Below are 22,015 nucleotides of genomic sequence, written 5' to 3' on the forward strand. Positions count from 1 at the left end.
ACTGTAAAAGAAGATTGATGCACTCACACAAAGTAAATGAAATCCATGAACCACAACCAATTGGCAGCCCAAGGATAACACTGGTAGACTATAATTTCTTTTAAGTATTACTGTTTACAGTACATCTTCAGCATCTCATGAAACAGGCTATATAAACAGTATTTAGTATCACCTTGATACTGATTATATCTCTGCTCTTGTATTATCATAAAAAGTTATTATTTTCAAATTACCAAAATTAATGAGGCAGTACAACATTGGAAATGACATGTGCATATATATGTGTATATATGGATATATGCACATATTACATTTATGTATGTATATACATATATGTATATTTATGCTGTTTATATATACATCTGTGTGTGTGTGTGAGCATGCACGTATTTGTTTTTACATTGACAGTTAAATAAAATGACAGCTAAGTAAAACACACTGCCCGGTTTTATTTCTAACTATCCATTCACTGTGTGAACTTGGCAAGTTTCTTAAACTCACTGTATTTGCTTCCTATTACTGCTGTGTCACAAACTTAACAGCTTACAAAAACATAAAATGGATCTCACTGGGTCAAAATATACGTTTTGGCAGGGTTGCATCTCTTGTGGAGGCTTTAGAAGAAATGCATTTTTTAGCCTTTTCCAGCTGCTAGAGGCTGTATACATTCCTTAGGCTTCATCCATCTTCAAGTCCAGCAGTGGCCTCTATAGACTTTCTCACATCATCTTACTCTGACTCATCTTCTGTCTCTCATCTTTAAGACCCTTGTGACTACATTGGGTCCACCTGGATAATCAAAGATTATCTTTTTACAACAAAACTATGGAACAACTTAAAGCTGTTCTTAATGTATAGTTGGAACTGGAGCAATACCAATAATTAGAAAGTAAGTTCTCATCACAATTCCCCAGCAAACTTTATGTTGCTGTAAACAGAAAGGAGACTTTTTACTTTACCTCTTTAAGGAATTGTGACTCAATTTCATCTCATGATGCCAATAAAATTAATTAGTAGTAATTGCCTGCATGATTGTGTTAAGAAGGATCCTGAGGATCACCAGGAGGCAGAGTTATGTATGCCAGATATTGCTACCTTTATTCCACTGGTGATATGGTTTCTCTGTGTCCCCAACCAAATCTTATCTTGAATTGTAGTTCCCGTAATCCCCACTTGTCATGGGAGGGACCTGGTGGGAGGTGATTGAATCATGAAGGTGGTTACCTTCATGCTGTTCTCTAGTGATTGTGAGTGAGTTCTCACAAGATCTGATGGTTTTATAAGGGGCTTTCCCCTTCTTTGCTCATTCCTGCCACCATGTGAAGAAGGACGTGTTTGCTACCCTTTCCACCATGATTTTATATTTCCCGAGACCTCCCCAATCATACTGAACTGTGAGTCAATTAAATCTCTTCCCTGTATAAATTACCTAGTCTCAGGTATGTCTTTACTAACTGTGAGAATGGACTAATACAACTGGGTTAATGAAAAACGTATAGATTGGAGGTAAAATGAAGGAGGCATTCAAAGTATAATTTAATAGAAACTTTTCTGATTTCTTATTATTTTCAGTGCTGTAAGAATGATGAGAAAACCTAAGAAAAACTGTCTACTGGTTTTGAGGAATAAGTAGCATAGTTAAGCTTTAAATTGAGTCCTATGGACTCTTAAAGGAGTCTTTAAGATAAAATAATGGTCACTAAGTTATTAACTTTTTTATTTTATAATATAAAATTTTATGTTTATTTAATTAGATATTTATTATAATTGTGACTCACTTGTTTCTAAATAAATCCTATTTATTGAGAGATTCCCAGGTGCCAGTCACTGTGTTAGGTACTGGGGATACAATCAATGATCAACCCAATACAATAGGATTCCTATCCTCATGGATCTTGTAGATATTTTGGAAATTATACGAACTAATTGGAGACTAACACAAATAAATAAACAAACTATAGCTGTGATAGTGTTAGGGAAGAACAATGTTGGTGCAATGGAGAAATATAGAGATCAGAATGAATAGCAATTAACCAGATAAAAGGGGCAAGAATACATTGTTGAGGGCAAAAAGAAATGGCAGGAAAAGGCACTAGCATGTGCAAAGGCCCTGTGGTGAGATGGAGGCCCAGCTTATGGGTAGGAGAGAATAAAATTTTCTTGGGCTAGAACACAAAAAGCTAATAGTAAAGTGATACTAGATGAGTTTTAAAAGGTTATTAAAAGAGAAAGTAACAGAAAGAGATGACTGGAAAGTTCCTGAGAAGAGTGGGAAAATGGCATGTGGATGAAAGCTGATCACTGATAAAGCGAGTTTCATGGATGGAAGGTTCTTTCCTTACAGTTCTTTAATTCCTGCAACCAGGATCTTATGTTTCTGCTTATCCCTTCTTGTCTTACTGGGGATCCTATCCCACACCATGAGAGATGCCATATCTGCTGTGGAGGTCACGGAGTCTTTGTTACTACTGTCAAGTTGCTAGTATGTTGGAAGAAGGTGTTTTTCCCATAGCAAAGCCAGATCTCTAAAAACACTTTGTTGGTGAATCGTGGTTTCATTTTAAGACTGAGTTCTTGAGTACCATGAAATGCTACACTGTCAATCCATTATAAGACAAATAGGCTTTTACAGGCTGCAGAAAAAAACTATTTTTAGCAGTATTTCTCTTAACAAAGTGAACATGTCTCCTAACAACTAAATGACAGATTTCTTAAGACAATACAATTTATTCATAAACTGGTGAATGTACCTTGAAGGAGGCATATTTCATCCTGTCTGGAGACTGCAGCTTGGGAAGAGCTAGAATTACCCCCCACCAAGATCCCTCCCAACTCTGTGATTCTAGGGGTGCTGAATGCCAAGACTCTCTAGGTAGGTCAAAAGGGTAAAGAGGAATCTATTTAGGTGAAGAAATTACACATTGATCTTGGTGATGAAAATGCCTAAATCATTTGCCTTTGGGCATTAACCTGTCTTCTGGACAAAGCAGGCAGTAGTGCTAGAATTTTGTTTGCCTGGAAATATCTGTTTACAGAAAAAAACTTGCTTCTTTAACTGTCACAAAGCCAACAGAGTTGTCTTATATACTACAAATCCAAGAAAATAATTCATATGGAGCCACTTATCATAATATCTTAAAATATTTGTTCATCAGTTTGCCTGAGACATTCTAATAAAAGATATGTGTTGATAATATGTTTTTTTCTTCCTATTTCAAGATATTTCAAGGTATGCTTTTTATAAATATTAGAAAAAAATTTTCAGGCAAACTGGAGTATTTTGTATTACAATTCCGTATTTTTGTATTTTGATTCATTTTATTCTAAAATATGTGACTGCGAAATACAGTCAGACTTGCTGGAAAACAAACAAAAAATTAAACTTCTGTTTTTTCCTCTCTGCCTATTTGTCTTCCTTATACATGTCTCAAGAACCTACTATGTTCCCAGCATAATAATCAGTGCTGAAGAATTTATAATCCCCAATTAATTCACCATCAAGTGAGGGAAGTAGGAAAGGAAAACAATGGTTGAGAAACCAAATGCCAAATGCTATGACTGAGATGTACACAGGGAACTCCAGGGACTGAGTAAAATGCAAGAGTGGTCTGAGGAGAGTGGGGTACAGCAAAAGTCTCAGCAGTGCAGTGGCTGGCACTGGAGCTGGTAACTGAAGATGCTGCTCCCCAGGCAAAGGAAAAAGAACATTTCACGCAGGAAAAGGAAAGAGAATATTCCAGGCGGAAAAAGGAAAGAGAACATTCCACGCAGAAAAAGGAGCATAAGCAAAATTCTAAAGGTGCAAAAGAAAAATGCCAAGGACCAGCAAATCATCAGTTTACCTTAAGCTTATGAGTTTACAGTTTGAGAACTCTGTTTTTAGAATGAAGTCAAGGATAAAAAACAAAACTTGTTAATTTCTCATTTTAGAATTTGGTCACACCTAAACAATCTTTTAGTTCTGAATTCATTGACCAGTATTCAATCTTAATGACCAATTTAATTTTGTAATGGAGTTTTCCAGTTAATTCCTTTTTATGATCTTTAAAAAATTTCTAAGTTGACATATAAAATTAGATTCATTTATCATTTACAACATGATGTTTTAAATGATATATACATTGTGGAATAACTAAATCTAGTTAATTAGCATATTCATTACATCACATAACTATCATTTTTGTGGAGAGAACACTTTACACCCACTTAGCATTTTTAAGAATACAGTATACTGCTAACTATAGTTACCTTTTGGTACAACAGATCTCTTGAACTTATTCCTCCTATTTAATGGAATGCTTGTATCCTTTGACCATCATCTTCCCAACCCCTCGCCTGTATTCCCCTACAACCACCCCAGCCTCTGATAACCACTATTCAGCTCTGTGCCTGTATGAGATCAACTTTTTAAGGTTCCACATATTAGTGAGATCATGAAATATTTGTCTTTCAGTGCCCTTGCTTATTTAACAAGACATCCTACAGGTTCATCCATGTTGTCACAAATTACAAGGGTTTCTTCTTTTTTATGGCTGAATAGTATTCCATTGTGTATGTTACAGTTTACTTTTTTCTGAACATCTTCAAGGCAAAAACACTCTTAAGCCTAATAAAGTCAGCATGGTAATATGAATTTAACTCTTTCAATGACTGACTCAGTATCTTGCAGTTTGAGAGTTCTTGTTATAAAATAGTAATATCCAACATTATACTGCTTGAGTACTAATAAGAATGTAAGTGTTCCTCTAACAAAGCAGTGCATTATATGGAAGAAAAATTTGAGACTCATAAAGTGAAGTAGGTCACCTCAAATGTCACCTCACAAGTCAAGGGTCAGTACTATGCATTAATAAAAGAGCTAGAACTTCTGGGGAAACCCAGATCTCCTTGACCCTAATTGCTAGATCTGTCTCTTTAACAACTCCACTGTTGTGGGGAGTCAGGGACCCTGAACAGAGGGACTGGCTGAAGCCGCAGCAGAATAACATAAATTGTGAAGATTTCATGGACATTTATTAGTTCCACAAATTAATACTTTTATAATTTCTTATGCCTGTGTTTACTGTAATCTCTGAACATAAATTGTGAAGATTTCATGGACACTTATCACTTGCCCAATCAACACCCTTGTGATTTCCTATGCCTGTTTTTACTTAAATTTCTTAATCCCATCATCTTCTTTGTAAGCTGAGGAGGATGAATGTCGCCTGAGGACCCTGTGATTGTGTCAACTACACAAATTGTTTGTAGAGCATGTGTGTTTGAACAATATGAAATCTGGGCATCTTAAAAAAAGAACAGGATAACAGCGATGTTCAGGGAACAAGAGAGGTAACTTTGAACTGGCCACTGGTGAGACGGACGGAGCAGAGCTATATTTCTCCTCTTTCATAAGCAAATAGGAGAAATATCACTGAATTCTTTTTCTCAGCAAGGAGCATCCCTGAGAAAGAGAATGTGCCCTGAGGGTAGGCCTATAAACGGCGCCTTTAGAAGCGTGCTGTCTTTTATGGTCCAAACCCAAGGGATGAAATAAGCCCTGGTCTCCTGTAATGCTCCCAGGCTTATTAGGAGAAGGAAAATTCCCACCTAATAAATTTTGGTCAGACACATTATCTGCTCTCAAACCCTGTTTCCTGATAAGATGTTATCAACAACAATATGTGCCCAAAACTTCATTAGCAATTTTAATTTCGCCTCATCTGGTGGTCATGTGATCTCACCCTGCCTCCATTTGCTTTGTAATATTTTAATACCTTGTGAAGTATGTGATCTCTGTGACCCACACCCTATTCGTGCACTCCCCCTCCTTTTGAAAATCGCTACTAAAAACTTGCTGATTTTACGACTCGGGGAACATCACGGATCCTGCCGACATGTGATGTCTCTCCCGGACACCCAGCTTTAAATTTTTTTCTCTTGTGCTGTTTCCCTTTATTTCTCAACCCAGCCAAGACACGTAGGAAACAGAAAAGAACCCACGTTAAACATCGGGAGTGGGTTCTCCCGATACTCCACCCAGATCTCTCATAGAGATCTCTAACTTAACCTGTCCCAAACTGAATCTTGACTACCACCTTGTCTTCTGTATTCCTCAGAATAATCATTCCCTAGTATTCCCCATGTGATAAAATAATGGTAGCTTTAAAATACTCAGAGGCATCCCTCACCCTCCTTATATCTAATCAATGGCCAATTCTTGACAAGTCTAGAGGTCTATTACCTGCCACCAAACTAGTCTAGCCACCACTGATCTATTACAAGGACTACTATTAGAATCTTTGTTTCTATTCTTGACACATGACAATACACTTACCACACAGTAACCAGCGTGATCTTCTGGTTATGTGATGTCAGATTTCATGTAAATCTCAAAACATAAGTAATATTTAAAACCTAAATCCAAGTTCCTTCTCAAGACATGCAACTTTCAGGATCACCAGGTTCTCTGTGAACTCATGCCTTGGTCTCCTTTCAACTCCATCTTCCATCCACACCAGCCTTCCTTGAGTAACTAGAATATACCAAGCTCTTCCTCTCCTCAAGGCATTTGCAGATTTTTTTTTTTTCTTTTTCTGTCTGGAATACCTTTTTCTCCATTTTTTACATGCCCACATTTTTCCTCATTCAGGTCTCTCTGTAAATGATATTTCTCTAAGGAGACCCTTCTGCCAGTCCAGTTTGGTGTACCTATCCAGCTCCATGTTTTATTTTCTATCAGAGCATCGCCCTTGTTTTCCCTCAGCGCTTATCATAACTGGTGATTGTTGTTTTGAAGTGAGAAGAGTTGGCTTAATTATTACCTGCTCCCCACCTTGGTGGCATGTTTCTCCTCTTCACTGCTTTTTTTTTTTTTTTTTTTAAAGAGTCCAGTGCAATGCATAGAACATGGTAAACAAGTAATGTTTTCTTGACAGATTTGATCAGTTATAAATGTGGATCTATCTATTTCATGAGTAGTTGTCATGTTTCTGACCCCAATGTAAAAAGAAATACATATTTTTACAAGATGAGTTCTTTATCATTGTAACTTTATTTTTCATGTTATAGAAATGTTCAACTTTCTTACATTAAATGCTTATAGTTCATGACAGCTGAAATGAGGTGTTCATATAAATGAGTATAAGGTAATATGGTGTAGAAAACAATGACACCATAAAATATTGTCTTCTAGGTACATTGCATCATATACAACAAGGGTCAAAACTCAAATGCCTACTAAAACGGCCAGATAAGGTTCATAAATGGATTATGAAAGCTGGGAAAGGAGCATGGTAAATAGAAGAGTGCTTCATCTCAAAGAGAAGGCTTACTCACTAGTTCACTAGCTTAGTGCCATGAAGGAAGGCAGACTCAGAGTGGTTCAAGGACAGTGAGATTTACATGAAATCTGACATCTAAACAATGACAGCTATTTTAATCTTTAAGTAAACAGACGCTGATGACATCTAACGTGTTTGACCTTGTACTGAAAGTTTGCCACTTCTTTAATGCCAAAGAACTATTTTTTCTCTGAAATTTTCAGCAAATCCATCAGTTTTTTGAACTTTTGAAAATAAAACTCAATGAATCTTACAGTATGAGCTAAAGAAGTAGCACCTAAAAAGTGGAAGTAATTAGTTTGTGTTATATCTGCCAACTAAAAATATCTTCCGGGCTGAATATATGGATTTAATATTGTAGCATGACAAGATTATTACATTTTGTTATGTGTATGATCGAGGGTATAGACTTTAGTCAATTTGGCTCCAGGGAAAATAATTGCAACTTAGACCTTGGAATGATCCTCATGGCTTCTTGACACCATGGATGTTGCTCTCTGACTTGGTTATGCAATTCTAATAGCCATGTTTGTACAAACTTTTGAGAACTGTCTTTTAAAATTCTTTGAGGGGAAGGAAAAGAAACTCTCAAAAAATTACATAGTATTTTCTATTTAAAAAGTAATGCCCTTAGAATTTATTTTAATCTTAGAAAGCTTTAAAAAATTAAAATATTTTATATGCAGACAGTGCTGCATCAGTTGTGCTGCATCATTAAGTTATAATGTTTTAGTATGAAAGTTTTACAAAAGACAATATTCTTTAGGTTAACTTTGCCACTTTTGTAGGAGTGGCAATGAGATTTTATTAAGTGGTGCACACTCAACCCTTTCGTTTGTTTGTATATTCATTCAAAATATATGTGTTGAGCAACTACTGGATGTCAGGTACTCTTCTGGGTGTGATGGATGCAAGGGGAAACACAAAGATAAGGTCCATCTCCTCTGGAACTCATTACTCATTTTCTGAAATAAAATGAGGCAGATGATAATTAAATAATAAAATATAGTGTAAGGCATCATAATGTAACATGATATAATACAAGGTATGAAGTTTTCTGATGAAGAATATCAATTTCAGATAGAAAAATCTGGTAATTTAGTTGTTATCAACAGGTATTAAGTGAATATTAATTTCCCTTCTGTCAATTTTTTCTTTGAGACATAGTCTTGCTCTGTTGTCCAGGCTGGTGTGCAGTGGCGTGTTCATAGCTCACCATAGCCTCAAACTCCTGGGCTCCAGTCATCTTCCTGCCTCAGCCTCTCGAGTACTGTCTACCTATTGACAGCAACAAGTTGTGGGTTTTCAGAATTTCCTTAACTAGTTACAGTCTTTTTTCCACTGTCATCTAGTTTGAAATATTATGTGAGTCCAAACATTATTCAAAATAACCTGAACCTTGGACTCAGGAGTCTCTTGGACTTAGGAGTCTCATGTCCTTGGACTTAGGAGTCTCTTTTAGAAAATTCTAGACTTGGCCAGCGGCAGTGACTCACACCTGTAATCCTAGCACTTTGGGAGGCTGAGGTGGGTGGATTCCTTGAGGTCAGAAGTTTGAGACCAGCCTAGCCAACATAGTAAAACCCCATCTCTACTAAAAAAATACAAAAATTAGCTGGGCGTGGCTGTAATCTCAGCTACTGGGGAGGCTGAGACAGGAGAATTCCTTCATCCTCTTCATCCTGGGTGGTGGAGGTTGCAGTGAGCCGAGACCGTGCCACTGTACTCTAGCCTGGGCGGCAGAGGAAGACTCTGTCTATAAATAAATAAATAAATAAATAAATAAATATTTCTAGACTGTATTCTTTTAAGAATTTAGAATTTGAAAATGTCTCAGTTTGTTTGCAAGTCTAAATACAACAGTAATTTAGATGACTAAATTATAACATTTTCACTTTTACACAGATAAGGAAAAAGATCTGATTTATAAAAGGCCAGTAATATATCTAATTATGCTTTTGTGTCAACAAAAATAGGCTAAAATGAATCTATTCAAAGTTAGTTTTGGGGGATAACTACTGCAGTTATAGGTAATAAAAGTTCCCTAAACTCATCATTGTTACTATGAAAGCCTCTGAAATTACTTGAGGCTTGTTAGGACTATATATCATTTCAGGAACACATTCTGTTGCTATGACATTTATTTCACAAGCTGGAAACTGTCATGAATAGATGTAGATCACTTCATGTTTGAATTAAAATTATTTAGTCCATGCAGGCTATTATAAATTCACCTAAATGTTCAGTATCTCAGAATTATTACCTTTCAAACTTTCCAATTACTATTTTCCTCCGGGCATGATACCTGGCCTCAGTCACGAATGCATGCTTTTTCAAACTGCTATTGCAAAAAGTCAATATACTTCTTGGAAAAAAATCACCATAATAGAAATGATTAGAGTTTATACAATGCTTTTCATCTTCGAAGAGATTTATAAACATTAATTAATCACTGCTTAAGAATAGGATTCTATCCAATAGAGCATTCAGTTCCAGGAATAACATGATAAACCCACAAACATTTTAGCCTAGCTTACTCCTTCTTTTTAATGGGTGTGGGGAACAAAAGACTTCACATCAAGATTTCTCTCATTGAGAGAAATCTCATTACATTAAGCTCACTCTCATTGAGCTGCAACTGACCATCTTTATTTAAAGGGTCATCGCATGAGCTTCCCTGCAGAGCTTTACTCTGAACAAAGTAAGGATCTTCTAAGGCACATCTAACCAGATTGTAAAGCATGTTAAAAGGTGTGTTTTAAAATAGCAACATACCAGCATTTCTGATGTTTTTTTCAAACGACAATATTCCAAAGATTTAATTTTTATTTATTTCAGAGATGTATTATTTACCCACCAAAATCCGGAGTTCAGGCACAATCTCGGCTCACTGTAACTTCCTCCTCTGGGTTCAAGCGATTCTCCTGCCTCAGTCTCCCGAGTAGCTGGGATTACAGACATGTGCGCCACGCCTGGCTAATTTTGTATTTTTAGTAGAGATGGAGTTTCACCATGTTGGTCAAGCTGGTCTCAAACTCCTGACCTCAAGTGATCCACCAGCCTTGGCCTCCCAAAATACTGGGAGTTTACAGGCATAAGCCACCGTGCCTGGCCCTTATTTTATGAAGGAAGGAAACCAAGGGAAAACAGATTGCCAACAGTTGGCTGTATAAATCAGTCCAGAAAGCAAATATATGTTTTAAGCATCATTCTCTGCCCAGGACCACACCAAGCACTGTTAAGAACAACAATATTTGAAAAAAACTGAAGAAATAAATTTATCTTTCAATAAAAATAATTTTTCTCAAATAAAATTATTTTGCTAAAATTATTTGTAAATACATTAAAGAAAGCCTAACAGTTAACTGTATTTAATTTCATGAAAGAATTTTTAATATAGAAAAGTAGAAAGGAAATAATCTCCATATTTTAAGATATTAAAAAAATCAGGATTTTGACATTCTATTTTTCTTACAATCTAATTATATTCATGGTTTGTTATAAGTGGTAGGCCATATTTCTTAGAATTGTGACTGGATTTATACACATAAACAATAATTCTATAGAACTCAGAACCTTGGTGTTTTGGCATATAAACTACAGTTCAACACACAAAGTCAAATTGCTAATTTAATGGTTATGAGATTAAAGAAAGAAGTGTTAAAAAGATGACTTAAAATCAAAAGTTTTTAACTTTTTAAATAATATTTAATAATGTTTTAACACTTTTAATAATAAAAATAATTGAACTTGATAAAAAGTGATCTGCTCTTTTCCCAAGTAAAATATTTTAAAACAGGGCAGGTAAAACAAACTGTGATCTATTCTCAACTTTGTTTCCCCAAGGAATGAGCATTTCACAATGCAGGAAAGCCATATTTCACAAATTATTCATTATGAACATCTCACCAAACTCTACATATTTTTCTTATATTTTTTCACTGAACAGTGAAAACTTCATTATAGTCCTGCCCTTGGGAATCACTGCAATACACCAGTGATTCTCAGTGGAGTGTAGAGATGGGTTAGAAACTCTGAGGGTCCTTTGTAGTGTGAAAAAGCAGGCTCAATTTTAGTAATGTAAACTCCAGTTTAAAATGCACAGAACAACTAGTAAAAACACAGGGGAAAAAAGGGGAAAGGACTGTAGAGTATGTGTGGGTTGCGAAGGGTCCTGAAACACTGTCTTAAACCCAAAGAAGTCACACATTATGCACAAAAATTAGTATAAAATTAGAGTTTTAAAAGAACTCTGAGATCTTATAATCCCAACATATCATTTTACAAATGCATAAATTGAGAGGAGCATTTAAATAATTCCATTCCAAAAGCTGATGAAAGCAGAATTGAATTATTTAATATCTGCCCAAAGAATACTGTGATGGTTAATTTCATGTGTCAACTCGACTGGGCCATTTGGTGCCCAGATATTTGGTTACATATTCTGGCTGTGTCTGTGATGGATTTTGTGGATGAAATTAATACATGAATTGGTAGATGGAGTAGGGCAGATTGTAGTCCTCATTGCAGGTGGGCATCATCCAATCTGGTGAAGGCCTGAATCAACAACAAGGCTGAGTAAGAGACAATTATTCTTCTCTGCCTGATTGTCTTTGAGCTGGGTTATAAGTTTCACCCTAAATTTGCATTTGGACTCAGACTGGAATTTACACTATTGGCCCTCCTGGTTCTTAACCTTGAGTTCAGTCTGGAACTACATCATAGGCTCTCTTGCATCTGGACTTCTCAGTCTCCATAATCCCATGAGTCAGTTCCTTATAATTTATCTCTCTCTCTCTACACCCCCCCACCCACACACATACCCTATTGGCTCTGTTTCTCTGGAGAACCCTGACTAATGTAAATATTGACCTCAGCAGAGATGTGATTGTCTAGAACAGAATCTCTTCTGAATTCAATACGCAATTCTATAGCACATGAAGTAATAATTGTACACAGGGAGTTGAGATGGTTTGGCTGTGTTCCCACTCAAATCTCATTTTGAATGGTAGCTCTCATAATCCTGATCCCCACGTGTCATGGGAGGGACCTGGTGGGAGGTAACTGAATCATGGGGGTGGTTTTTTTCTGTTCTCATGATAGTGAATAAGTCTTATGAAATCTGATGGTATTATAAAGGGTAGTCCCCCTATACACACTCTCTTGCCTGCTGCCATACATGATGTGCTTTTGCTACTCCTTCATCTTCCACTATAATTATGAGGCCTTCCCAGCCATGTGGAACTGTGACTCCATTAAATCTCTTTTTCTTTATAAATTACCCAGTCTCAGGGATTTCTTCATAGCAGTATGAAAATGGACTAATACAGGAGTGTATACTCCATGTTGCATCTCAAGACTGACAATACCTAGAAGCATAAAAATACTAGGTTTACTTATGAGAATTAATAATTATGTTATTACATTTAGAATCCATATAGGTTCCATTTCATCCCTCACCATCTGTATTTGTTTTTAAAGATAGCAGCCATGCCCTCCTCACCCTCTGCTGGATAGATAGAAAAGAGATACTGAGCAGGGAGGATTATAGTGTAAACAAAAGAGAAAAAATGAAGCTGTGTTTGAACTCTACATGATCTAGGCAGTCCATAGCTTTATAGTGACATGTTTCCACTGTGTTGAGTCTCCTAAACCTTATTTCTGGTTCCTTCTGCAGCCATTTCCTGGTACAATCACATTATCTCCCTTTTTTGTAGGAAGTATGGAAATGACATATCATGTTTATAATAGCAGTCTAATCAGTCAATACAGGGATGCACTGGGAATCCTTCTTGAATGTCAGAGGAGTATATACATCATGTAGAATATTTCCCTGAAATGGGTTATTAGAATCACCACTGTTTTCATTCTTGAGTGCCATGTAGTATCGAGAGTAGGTGATCAATTCATTTTTCTTGAAGCTGGTTTGGATTTTGATGTAAACAAAGGTTGAAACTATTTTCATAATACATTGGATATGTAAATGTAATAACATGTCATTTGGGATTTAATTCATAGCAGCAGATAACAACAGCTGCATTTATTGACAACTTACAATGTTCCTTGCACCATGCCAAATATCTTAAGTACATAACACTCTGTAGTTCTGATATTAGTGAAATGGAGATGTTAAAAGAAATGTGGGCCGGGTGCGGTGGCTCAAGCCTGTAAGCCCAGCACTTTGGGAGGCCGAGACGGGCGGATCACAAGGTCAGGAGATCGAGACCATCCTGGCTAACACGATGAAACCCCGTCTCTACTAAAAAATACAAAAAAACTATCTGGGCAAGGTGGCAGGCCCCTGTAGTCCCAGCCACTGCACTCCAGCCTGGGCGACAGAGCAAGACTCCATCTCAAAAAAAAAAAAAAAAAAAAAAATGTGTCCAAGTTTTCACTAAGAGGGCAGATTCAAATCGTACCAAAGCCCATGCTGCTTAATATTAATGCCAAAGTATATTCTGAAAAATTAAGTGAATTGATGAAAAGATAAATAGTATGTTAGATATGTTAGACTGTGAACACAGACTTTTGACATTCCAGAAATCATGAACTAAATAGTAATCTGCAAACATATAAGAATTATTGATAAAAACGGACTTAGCTTTTGAACTTACACACAAATGACTGTATATCTGATTCAACTAATTAGTAGAAACAAAAAATCTCACAGTATATTTAACCCTCAATCTCTTCTTTGGGGAGGAGGACACAAATCTTGTCTCTTACCAAATTAAGGAAACCATTAAGACCATATGCCAGCACTGGTATCTCTGGTCAATTCAGAGGTATCTTGGCCAGGCAGTTGTTAACACGGGTGTGCCAAACAGTATTCATTGTTGCTTATTTGTTTTGCTTCACAAAAACACAGTCAGATCATATGGCAATGGGGAGAATAAGGCTCATTAATTTGCATTGTGTGCTTGACACACTGTTCAGGCAAGGAGCAAGTTCTGAACTATGAAAGCCATTGTCCATCTGCTGCTGACTACATGGGGTATTTTAAAGAGTTCTAAAATACTTCAGACACTCAAAAGACAAAATCCCTTATTGAGGATTGTATGATTTGAGGACTGTGAGAATAGCTCAAATATTCTCAACATAATTAAGAGGCTGCACCATGTTAAGAAAATAAAACTCACATGAGCGTTCCTCACATTCAGCTCTATAGGACTACAAACCTGATTGGCTGGGAGCCAGAGAAGGCTGACAGCAGGAACTGACCTCTCAAGGCTGTTTGTAGAGGAAAGGGGTGGTTACATAGCATTCTACGGACCAGGTCACTAACCTTACCTTCTCCCGGACTACTTTCTCCAGACTATACAATCCTAAGAAGTGAGGCCACTGACTGAAACAGGCTCACCCTAGAGAAAAGTCAACCTGCAAAATCTTTCTAAACCCTGGTTCATGTAGAATTATTTTTATAGCTGCAGAGAAAATTGGCAAAAAATAATATTTTGACCAAAGTGTAGAAAGCTTGATCAAATAATGTTCCCACATTGTTTTATTATAAAAATAAGGCCACATACATTGCAATCAACTTGTAATAATTACCTGAGATTTGTTCATGCAACAGTTCAAATGTTAAACTTTGCCATGAGCAATTGCTTAATATACATCAAGTTGTTAGAAGATTATTTTAGGTGAGTGCTCACTTTCCATCATTTATTTTTCTTTGCCATAAAATACCTTTTCTGCCTTTATTATGACTGAACCTTCTGAAAAGTGAGCTGAGAAGAACAGCATGTATATTGAAATATTATTGAGTAAAAAGATTTCTTATTCCAACTTGATTCAGAGATAAAAGCACACCATGCTATGGAATAGTTTATATTTTTAAAGAATCCCAACTATAAAAAAAATTATATTTTATTTTGAAGTAGGGTGAAAATTTCAAATACTGAAGTGATTGTCTGGAGTACATGAAAATGTGCATGTGAGCTATGGTAACTATGAGACAAATTTGTATTCATCATTACCATCATTGAGGGGAGTTATTTACACTCTCCATATAAGTCACTTAAAAGACACAGCAGTTATAACCCCACAGATTAATGTTGCCCTAGGAATGCATGTAATCATGTACGAGCTTTAAAATTCAAAAGTGTTTAAAATTGTTTTATTAATGTGCCATAGATATTTACAAGATTTTAATAATATACATTTTTTTTCTTTGCAAACAAGTCTGTATTAAGAAAGCATCTTGTGTCAGAGGCTGGAGAGCATATTTACAGAATGATTTGCTTTCAAAAAACTCTCAAAGATTTATGATTTTATTCATTGGATAAGTGGCTGAATAGCAAAACAGTAAAAAATCACAATGACAATGGACAGAAAATGGGTGCTAGGTTCTAAGACTTGAATTCCTCTGGAACTCAAACCTGCAAAATATGAAAACAAGACAAAAATATTTTGAGATAAAGTATTGCCTGCTAGATTAGTTTTTCAGAACCCCAAATTCATATTATCATTTATCTTTTAGTAACATATTTTATTATACTTGTCTCATTCACATTATATTTAATTTTAGAAAGTGCCTTACCATGTCTTTGTCCAAGGATGTCTGATATAAAATGCAAAAGAAAAATCCCTAAATTGGCAAAGTCTGCCTAAAGAATTGGCCAACATCGGATGCTAATGACTTTCACTCAATCACAGCTTCAGGCAGATGAGTAAGTGATTCTTCTAATGCAAACATGATACATTCTTATTGCATGCTAAGTCAGACTGACTGGTGTTGGTTGCCTTAGAAAATTGTTTTGAGGAGGACTTGAAAGTTGTGACTCAGCTCCTTAAGAATGTCACACTTGATTAGTGATGTCTGCCATGAACATGGGAAAGGGTGTATATTTACCTGCACTTCATATTTGCCATCCCTGCTGAAAAAGACCTGGAAGAATCTATGAAAAATCTTTTTGATTTTTGTGACAATAGAATGGGTGATAGAATTATGCTCTAATGACACAAAGTTTTTTCCCTGTTCTCTATTTTGGTTTTCAAACGAGGAAATATAAAACCATTTATAATGTATAAGCATGTTACAATTTTGGAGAATAACTTTAAAAAACTGGCTCATCACCTTTTGCTCACAATTGAAAATTTATCTTATCTCCCAACATTTAAACCATAACTGGAAGATTTCATGGAGTTGAATTTCATGCTGCAGCTGTCTAGGTTCAGAATCTACTATAGCAATGGTGACTCAACTTACTTGACATTTTTGGAATCCTAATTTCCTCACTGCTGCTTCCATCTCCACCATCACTGACTGTTCTTATCTCAATTAAGTAGTCTTCTTCAAATGGAACCAGAAGCTCAGCTGATGTATTGTTTGTTTCCAAAATATGAGTTTTACTCTGTCTGTTTTGCCGGTACAGAATCTGAATAAAATGAAGTATCAAGTTAACACGGACATGTTGCTTTTCTAAGGTTCACACAACTGTTCTGGAACACTGTAAGACAAAAGATACATCATCGTAAATGTTGTACTCCTCAGATGGAAATATCCAGGTGATGTCTTTCCCTTATATTCCATTGTTCCTGTTAAGAAAAAGAGGGGTTTTTTGGCCAATGCCTCTGGAAGGAGAGTAGATTTATCTCTATTAGTTAAATAGCTTGAGGCTATTATCATTGGAGCTTGCTGTGGAAAGTCACTGTTCAGTTTGAACCCATTTCAAATGTTGAATATATATCTGCCAAGAGATGATGTCCATTGTCACTGATGGTAATGATTTGCTCTGGGTACTTGATTGTACTCTTGTTAGATGCCTTTTGTATTGTTAAAAGATCACATCATACTGCAGCCTAAGTTCTAAAAACTCTATTTATATACATTTTTTGATCTCATTCTGATCACATCTACTACCCACATAAGCCATCATGTTATGGTGGCAAGGGGTGTCACTTGAAGAAAAAAATGTTACATCCTATGGAATTTGATTTTTTGATGTTCCCTAACACATTACTGGACCTCGGAATATAAAACCTTTTCAACGGAAAATTAGAAAGCAGCAATGGTATTTTCAAAATAATTTTGAAAACGATTCCAGTGTTTCCATATGCAGCCAATTTGTTTTCTATTTGGGTGTCACACGTTTCATTCCTTAGTAACTTAATTGATATGATTAAAGGAAAAACTAAATACTTACCTTGTACCCCAAAACTTCAGACTCATTTTCCATGGTTTTTACATGCTCCCAGTTCAAGCATAATTTAGAGTTTGTCAGCTTCCAGGCAATGTTTGCTGGTGGTTGGCTTGGAGCTTTAAAGAGATAATCAAAGATTCAGATGAATGTTAATTAGTTCATGGTCACTGTATGATGTATCAACATGAAAAGAAAAAATAAGTCTTCGATGATTTGCATAGAAGAGGCTAAAATGTTTTCAGTGTCATTTGAAATATATTAATTCTAATCACAGTAAGCAAATTTATTCAAATCTGGTCATTTGGGAATGCCTTTGTGACAGACTTATGAATTAATAATGGCTTGCTGCATGTCCAGTATTAATTTATTAATCATTGCTGTTGAGTTTGTTTACTTTATCATATATAAACAGACAGAGGGTCTCTTTATCTATGATTCCATTTGGCCATCAATCAATGAGCATGTTTAGCAAATTCAAGTTGCAAGCATTTTATGTAGATCGACACAGAGATGTTCATTCCTAAAATTCTTTACTTTTTAACATTGTATTAGTTAGGTTTCTAATTGTAACACAAGTAACTCAAGATCTTTTAAGCAAAATATTTGCAGTAAATTTTCAAGGATATTTCTTAAAACTCATGGCAGATTGCAGCAGAGTCCGAGAAGAGAAAACATTGTCACAAAGCCGCGGTCTTCACTCTGCTTAACGAAGCAGGGTCTGCTGCATGCTCATCTTGCCCGAGAGCACCTCTTTGTCATTCTCACTGTACATGGCAGAAATCATGACTGTTCACCACACCTGAAATTTAAAACCTCCTCTGTTCAGAGACAGTCCAAGTTAGAATTCCCCTGAGAAAGCTGATGATTAACTTCATTTGATCCTGTGTCTATCTTAGCTCAATCAACTATGTCTGGACAATGTGAAAGATGCATGCCATTTAAAGTAGATGGAGCTTTTGGGAACCCAGAAAAGGGAAAAGTCATCACAAACTGATTGATCATCCCAAAAGATATCAACTTTAAATCCAAACTGAGGCTTTTACTTTTCTGAAATTAATGTTGTCTGGGTGAGAGATGGTGGGAGAGAAGAGATGAAAGGTTTAGAATCCGGCTTCTAAACTAATGGATGTATTCCAACTAGAGAATTTTACATACGAGAAAACTAGAATCCAGGTTGGGAAGTCACTTATCCAAAAGCATGCAGCTAATGAATCTTGGCCTATTGCTTTCCCGTCTAGTGTTTCTCCAGAACAACTTGCTGCTTATCTGAGTGAGTCCACATGACTATTTTTGAGATTTAAGAAACTGGAGAGATTTAAAATAATTCATCTGGAAAGCGGAAACAAAGATAAAACTGCCCAACAAGATGTTTTTGACATCTTTTTTGAATTTGTGAGACTGAATGAGCATAATATTTAATTCATTGTAACACTTATAGAAATGGAAACTATTGCTTTTGGAGTTTTGACTCAACTGCTGTTTAATCTCCTATGTATCACTGGAAGATTCACATGTTGCTGAATCCAGGTGTCTCAAATATATTACCATACATTCTCTTTCCACCCCAATTCCACTGGGATATCACTATTGTTCACTCAGCCACTTACAGTACAGTTGGGATGTGACAGAGAAATGTTTCCCTGTATGCTTACATGAGGCTCAGTTCATATTTTATTATAGGTTTATCACATTGGATTATATTTATTCTTGGTTATGTGTATCTTTAAATTTCTTGAGGGCAAGTGCCTTGTTCAACTCTGTATTACTAACCCCTAGCAGAGTGCCTGGCACATTGGAGACATCCAATTCATATGTGATGAATAAATGACTGTACAATAAGATGGCTAAGGAAAACTGCTCAGGGTCCTGTGGTGATCTTCTCAGGCTGTATTGATTATGCACCGGGCTCTGAGCAGATCCATAGGTGACACAATACAGCCAATCCATTCATTATGTTGTCCTATGATCAAGGCCAATTGCCATGGTCAGACTCATAGCAATCCATGCCTATTTATAAGATGGACAGGCCAATTGGATTGACCATGTCCTGGTACATTTCTTGACAATATAAACCCATAATTAAAGGTCTGAAAGCTTTTAGCTTAGTAAGCATTCAATACAGTGCTTGTCAATATACAATGTATTTCTCAATTATAATGTTTATCAACATATTTATTTCTAAAGGTCTGAATGACAGCAATAATTATTTTGTAACTATCCTTCCTCAACTTATCCTCCAGTGCCTTTTTAAATCTTTTTCTCAGCTATAAAAGATACAATATCAAAATTCTCACAGGATATTGCAATTTTAATTTCTATTATACTCTCGATACCTTTCTTTTTATCTCCGTTCTTTAAAATTCAGCACTAACATTACCATTATACAATCAATACAGAGAAAATACAAATTCACCACTTCAGTGTCATTGGCAATGTGGATTCTGAATGTTTTATGTATTTCTGTATGTTTTGTTTGTTTTAGGAAAAGTATTGTTTTCAACACTATAAATCCACTGAAAAAATCAACAGGCTAGGAGACAGAAATGATTTCTTCCAGCTACGTAAAGGAGCGGTTTGTGATGTTGGCAATGACTTTGTCATTGACATGTTTGCATTTTTGTCCTCATCTACCAAAGCAGAAGCACAATTTTCTGTGGCCATAAAATGAGAAGAGTTGCATTCTGAGTGAGTACCTTGGTATGAATAGCCAATTATATGGATTATTTAGAATGTTTTGCTTCTCTTGCTCTCTGGGAGACAAAAAGAGTTGCGCTTTGATGTCAGAGGGACTTGAATTTGTATCCAATCTCTTCCAAGAGCTGGATTTTCCCATTATAAAATGAAATGAATAAGTCCTAGTTTATGAGATATGAAATAAAATATGAAACGTTCCACATTTGGTTAGTGGTATATATTTAAAAACTCTGAAACTGTTAATTCTCTTTTCTGAGAGTAGCAGTTCTCCACTGTGGTGTTATGACATAATCAATTTTTCAATTGTGTTCGAAGTGGTTTGCTGCTAATAATGCAATTCTGAAGTTTGCAAATGATTCACTCTTAGATATAATTAGTGTACGTTCAAGTTTTCCCCTTAGTAATATTGCTCTTGGATTCTTTGTATGTTTTTAGAAAGGGAGATAAAATGGGAGAGTCTCAGCTAACTATCTTAGAATATCTCTTAGTCTACATCCTTTCTTATTTTCATCAATGGATGTTTCTCTAATGTCAATCCTTTATGTCTGATATTGAAAAATAAAACTTCTGAAACCTGCTTTGGAAGGCCATCACCTTAATATAAGTACTGTTTACAGTTCTGGTTTGATGTAGCTGATTAAACTGGGTTGCAAATATCTATGATAAAATTAAAATTTTTATCACCTTGACAAACCAAAACACTGTCACATGGATAGCACAAAACACGTCATGATGTTTGTACCAAGTCTGTCAATGGTAAACTCAGCAAACAAACACTTTTTTAATTTTTAAAATCTTTCCAGGCAATTTCCAAAGACTAAATCATTTTCTATTAATCAAATGACAGAGCAACATTAAACTAGCCCGTCACACCTCTAATGGTTTCCTTGTAATCAATTTTTCTGGAGATGGCATTTATATTCAACTGTAGTTCACACTGTGAACTCAATTCAAAAACAACTTCTTATGTTACACTTCTAAGTAACAGTATGGGGTTGACATTTGGGCAAAAGAGAAAGAACATAGTGCAAGATAAAATAAAAGCTTAATGCTTCCTTTATGTGTAAATATGGATTGATTGCATATTTGCAGCAAGAAAGAATCTAGTACAAAGTGCTAGTCAGTCAACGTCAAGGGCCAAATTGAGCCAAAATGTGCAAACACTTTTAGTTACTGCGTCTGACTACTTCTTTCTATATAAGTAGTGTTTTGTTTGTTTCACTTTTCTTTTCTTCTTGGAATTGATGTAAATATTTTTCTTTCTTTCCTTGTAAATCTAAATTCCATTTAAGTAATGTCTGATAGGATCACAGTATATTTCCAGTACCTCTCACTTTCTTTTGGAAATCCATCATTTCCACTAGGCTTTGGTACTTACAGATGAGTCACTGATATTTGTTTAAAAGAACAATAACACTAGCATCATCATCATCAACAGTAACAATAATACTTAAGAAGTTTGGCATATGGTATTCCTTCTGTTTGGAAGTTCTTTTGTTCTCTTTATCTTTAATTTTGTATCAAAATACATAGCCTATCCCATATAGATGCTCCTTCTTAGGTACATCTTAGTTTCTCATTTATTTTCTTCACTGTACTTTTCATAATTTATGATTATTTTATTCATTTGTCTTTTTTTTTCTTGTTTTAGGTTGCCTCTCTTCTAAAAGAGAAATTGCCGGTTGGCAAAGATCTTGCTTGGTTTAATGACTCTTAGACCCTCAGCACCTAACCCTGGGCACAGCTCATGGGAGGCACTATCTTTTGAGTAGATGACTGAATGATCATGCAAAAAAAAACAAACAAAGAAAACACCTCTGTCTTCTCTTTAGTTTAGCCAATTAGAACAGGCAGAGA

At 35.8% G+C, this 22,015-nt stretch overlaps 1 protein-coding gene across 11 annotated transcripts in view; it reads right to left on the reverse strand.

Moving 5' to 3' along the window:
- Positions 1 to 14,808: 14,808 nt before the first annotated feature.
- Positions 14,809 to 22,015, reverse strand: part of CNTN6 (contactin 6) — a 307,467-nt gene continuing 300,260 nt past the window's right edge. For 10 of the 11 annotated variants that reach the window (XM_026446866.2, XM_026446862.2, XM_026446876.2 and 7 more), the window contains 3 exons: positions 17,468 to 17,580; positions 16,531 to 16,699; positions 14,809 to 15,700 (listed from right to left, as the gene is read on the reverse strand). In XM_026446866.2, coding sequence (XP_026302651.1) covers positions 15,597 to 15,700; positions 16,531 to 16,699; positions 17,468 to 17,580 — 386 coding nt within the window. In that variant the 3' untranslated portion in view covers positions 14,809 to 15,596. The remainder of the gene's footprint in view (positions 15,701 to 16,530; positions 16,700 to 17,467; positions 17,581 to 22,015) is intronic. The other variant, XM_026446861.2, reaches the window with a different exon arrangement.

The sequence above is a fragment of the Piliocolobus tephrosceles genome, chromosome 2, assembly GCF_002776525.5.
Source record: "Piliocolobus tephrosceles isolate RC106 chromosome 2, ASM277652v3, whole genome shotgun sequence".
Classification (NCBI taxonomy): domain Eukaryota; kingdom Metazoa; phylum Chordata; class Mammalia; order Primates; family Cercopithecidae; genus Piliocolobus; species Piliocolobus tephrosceles.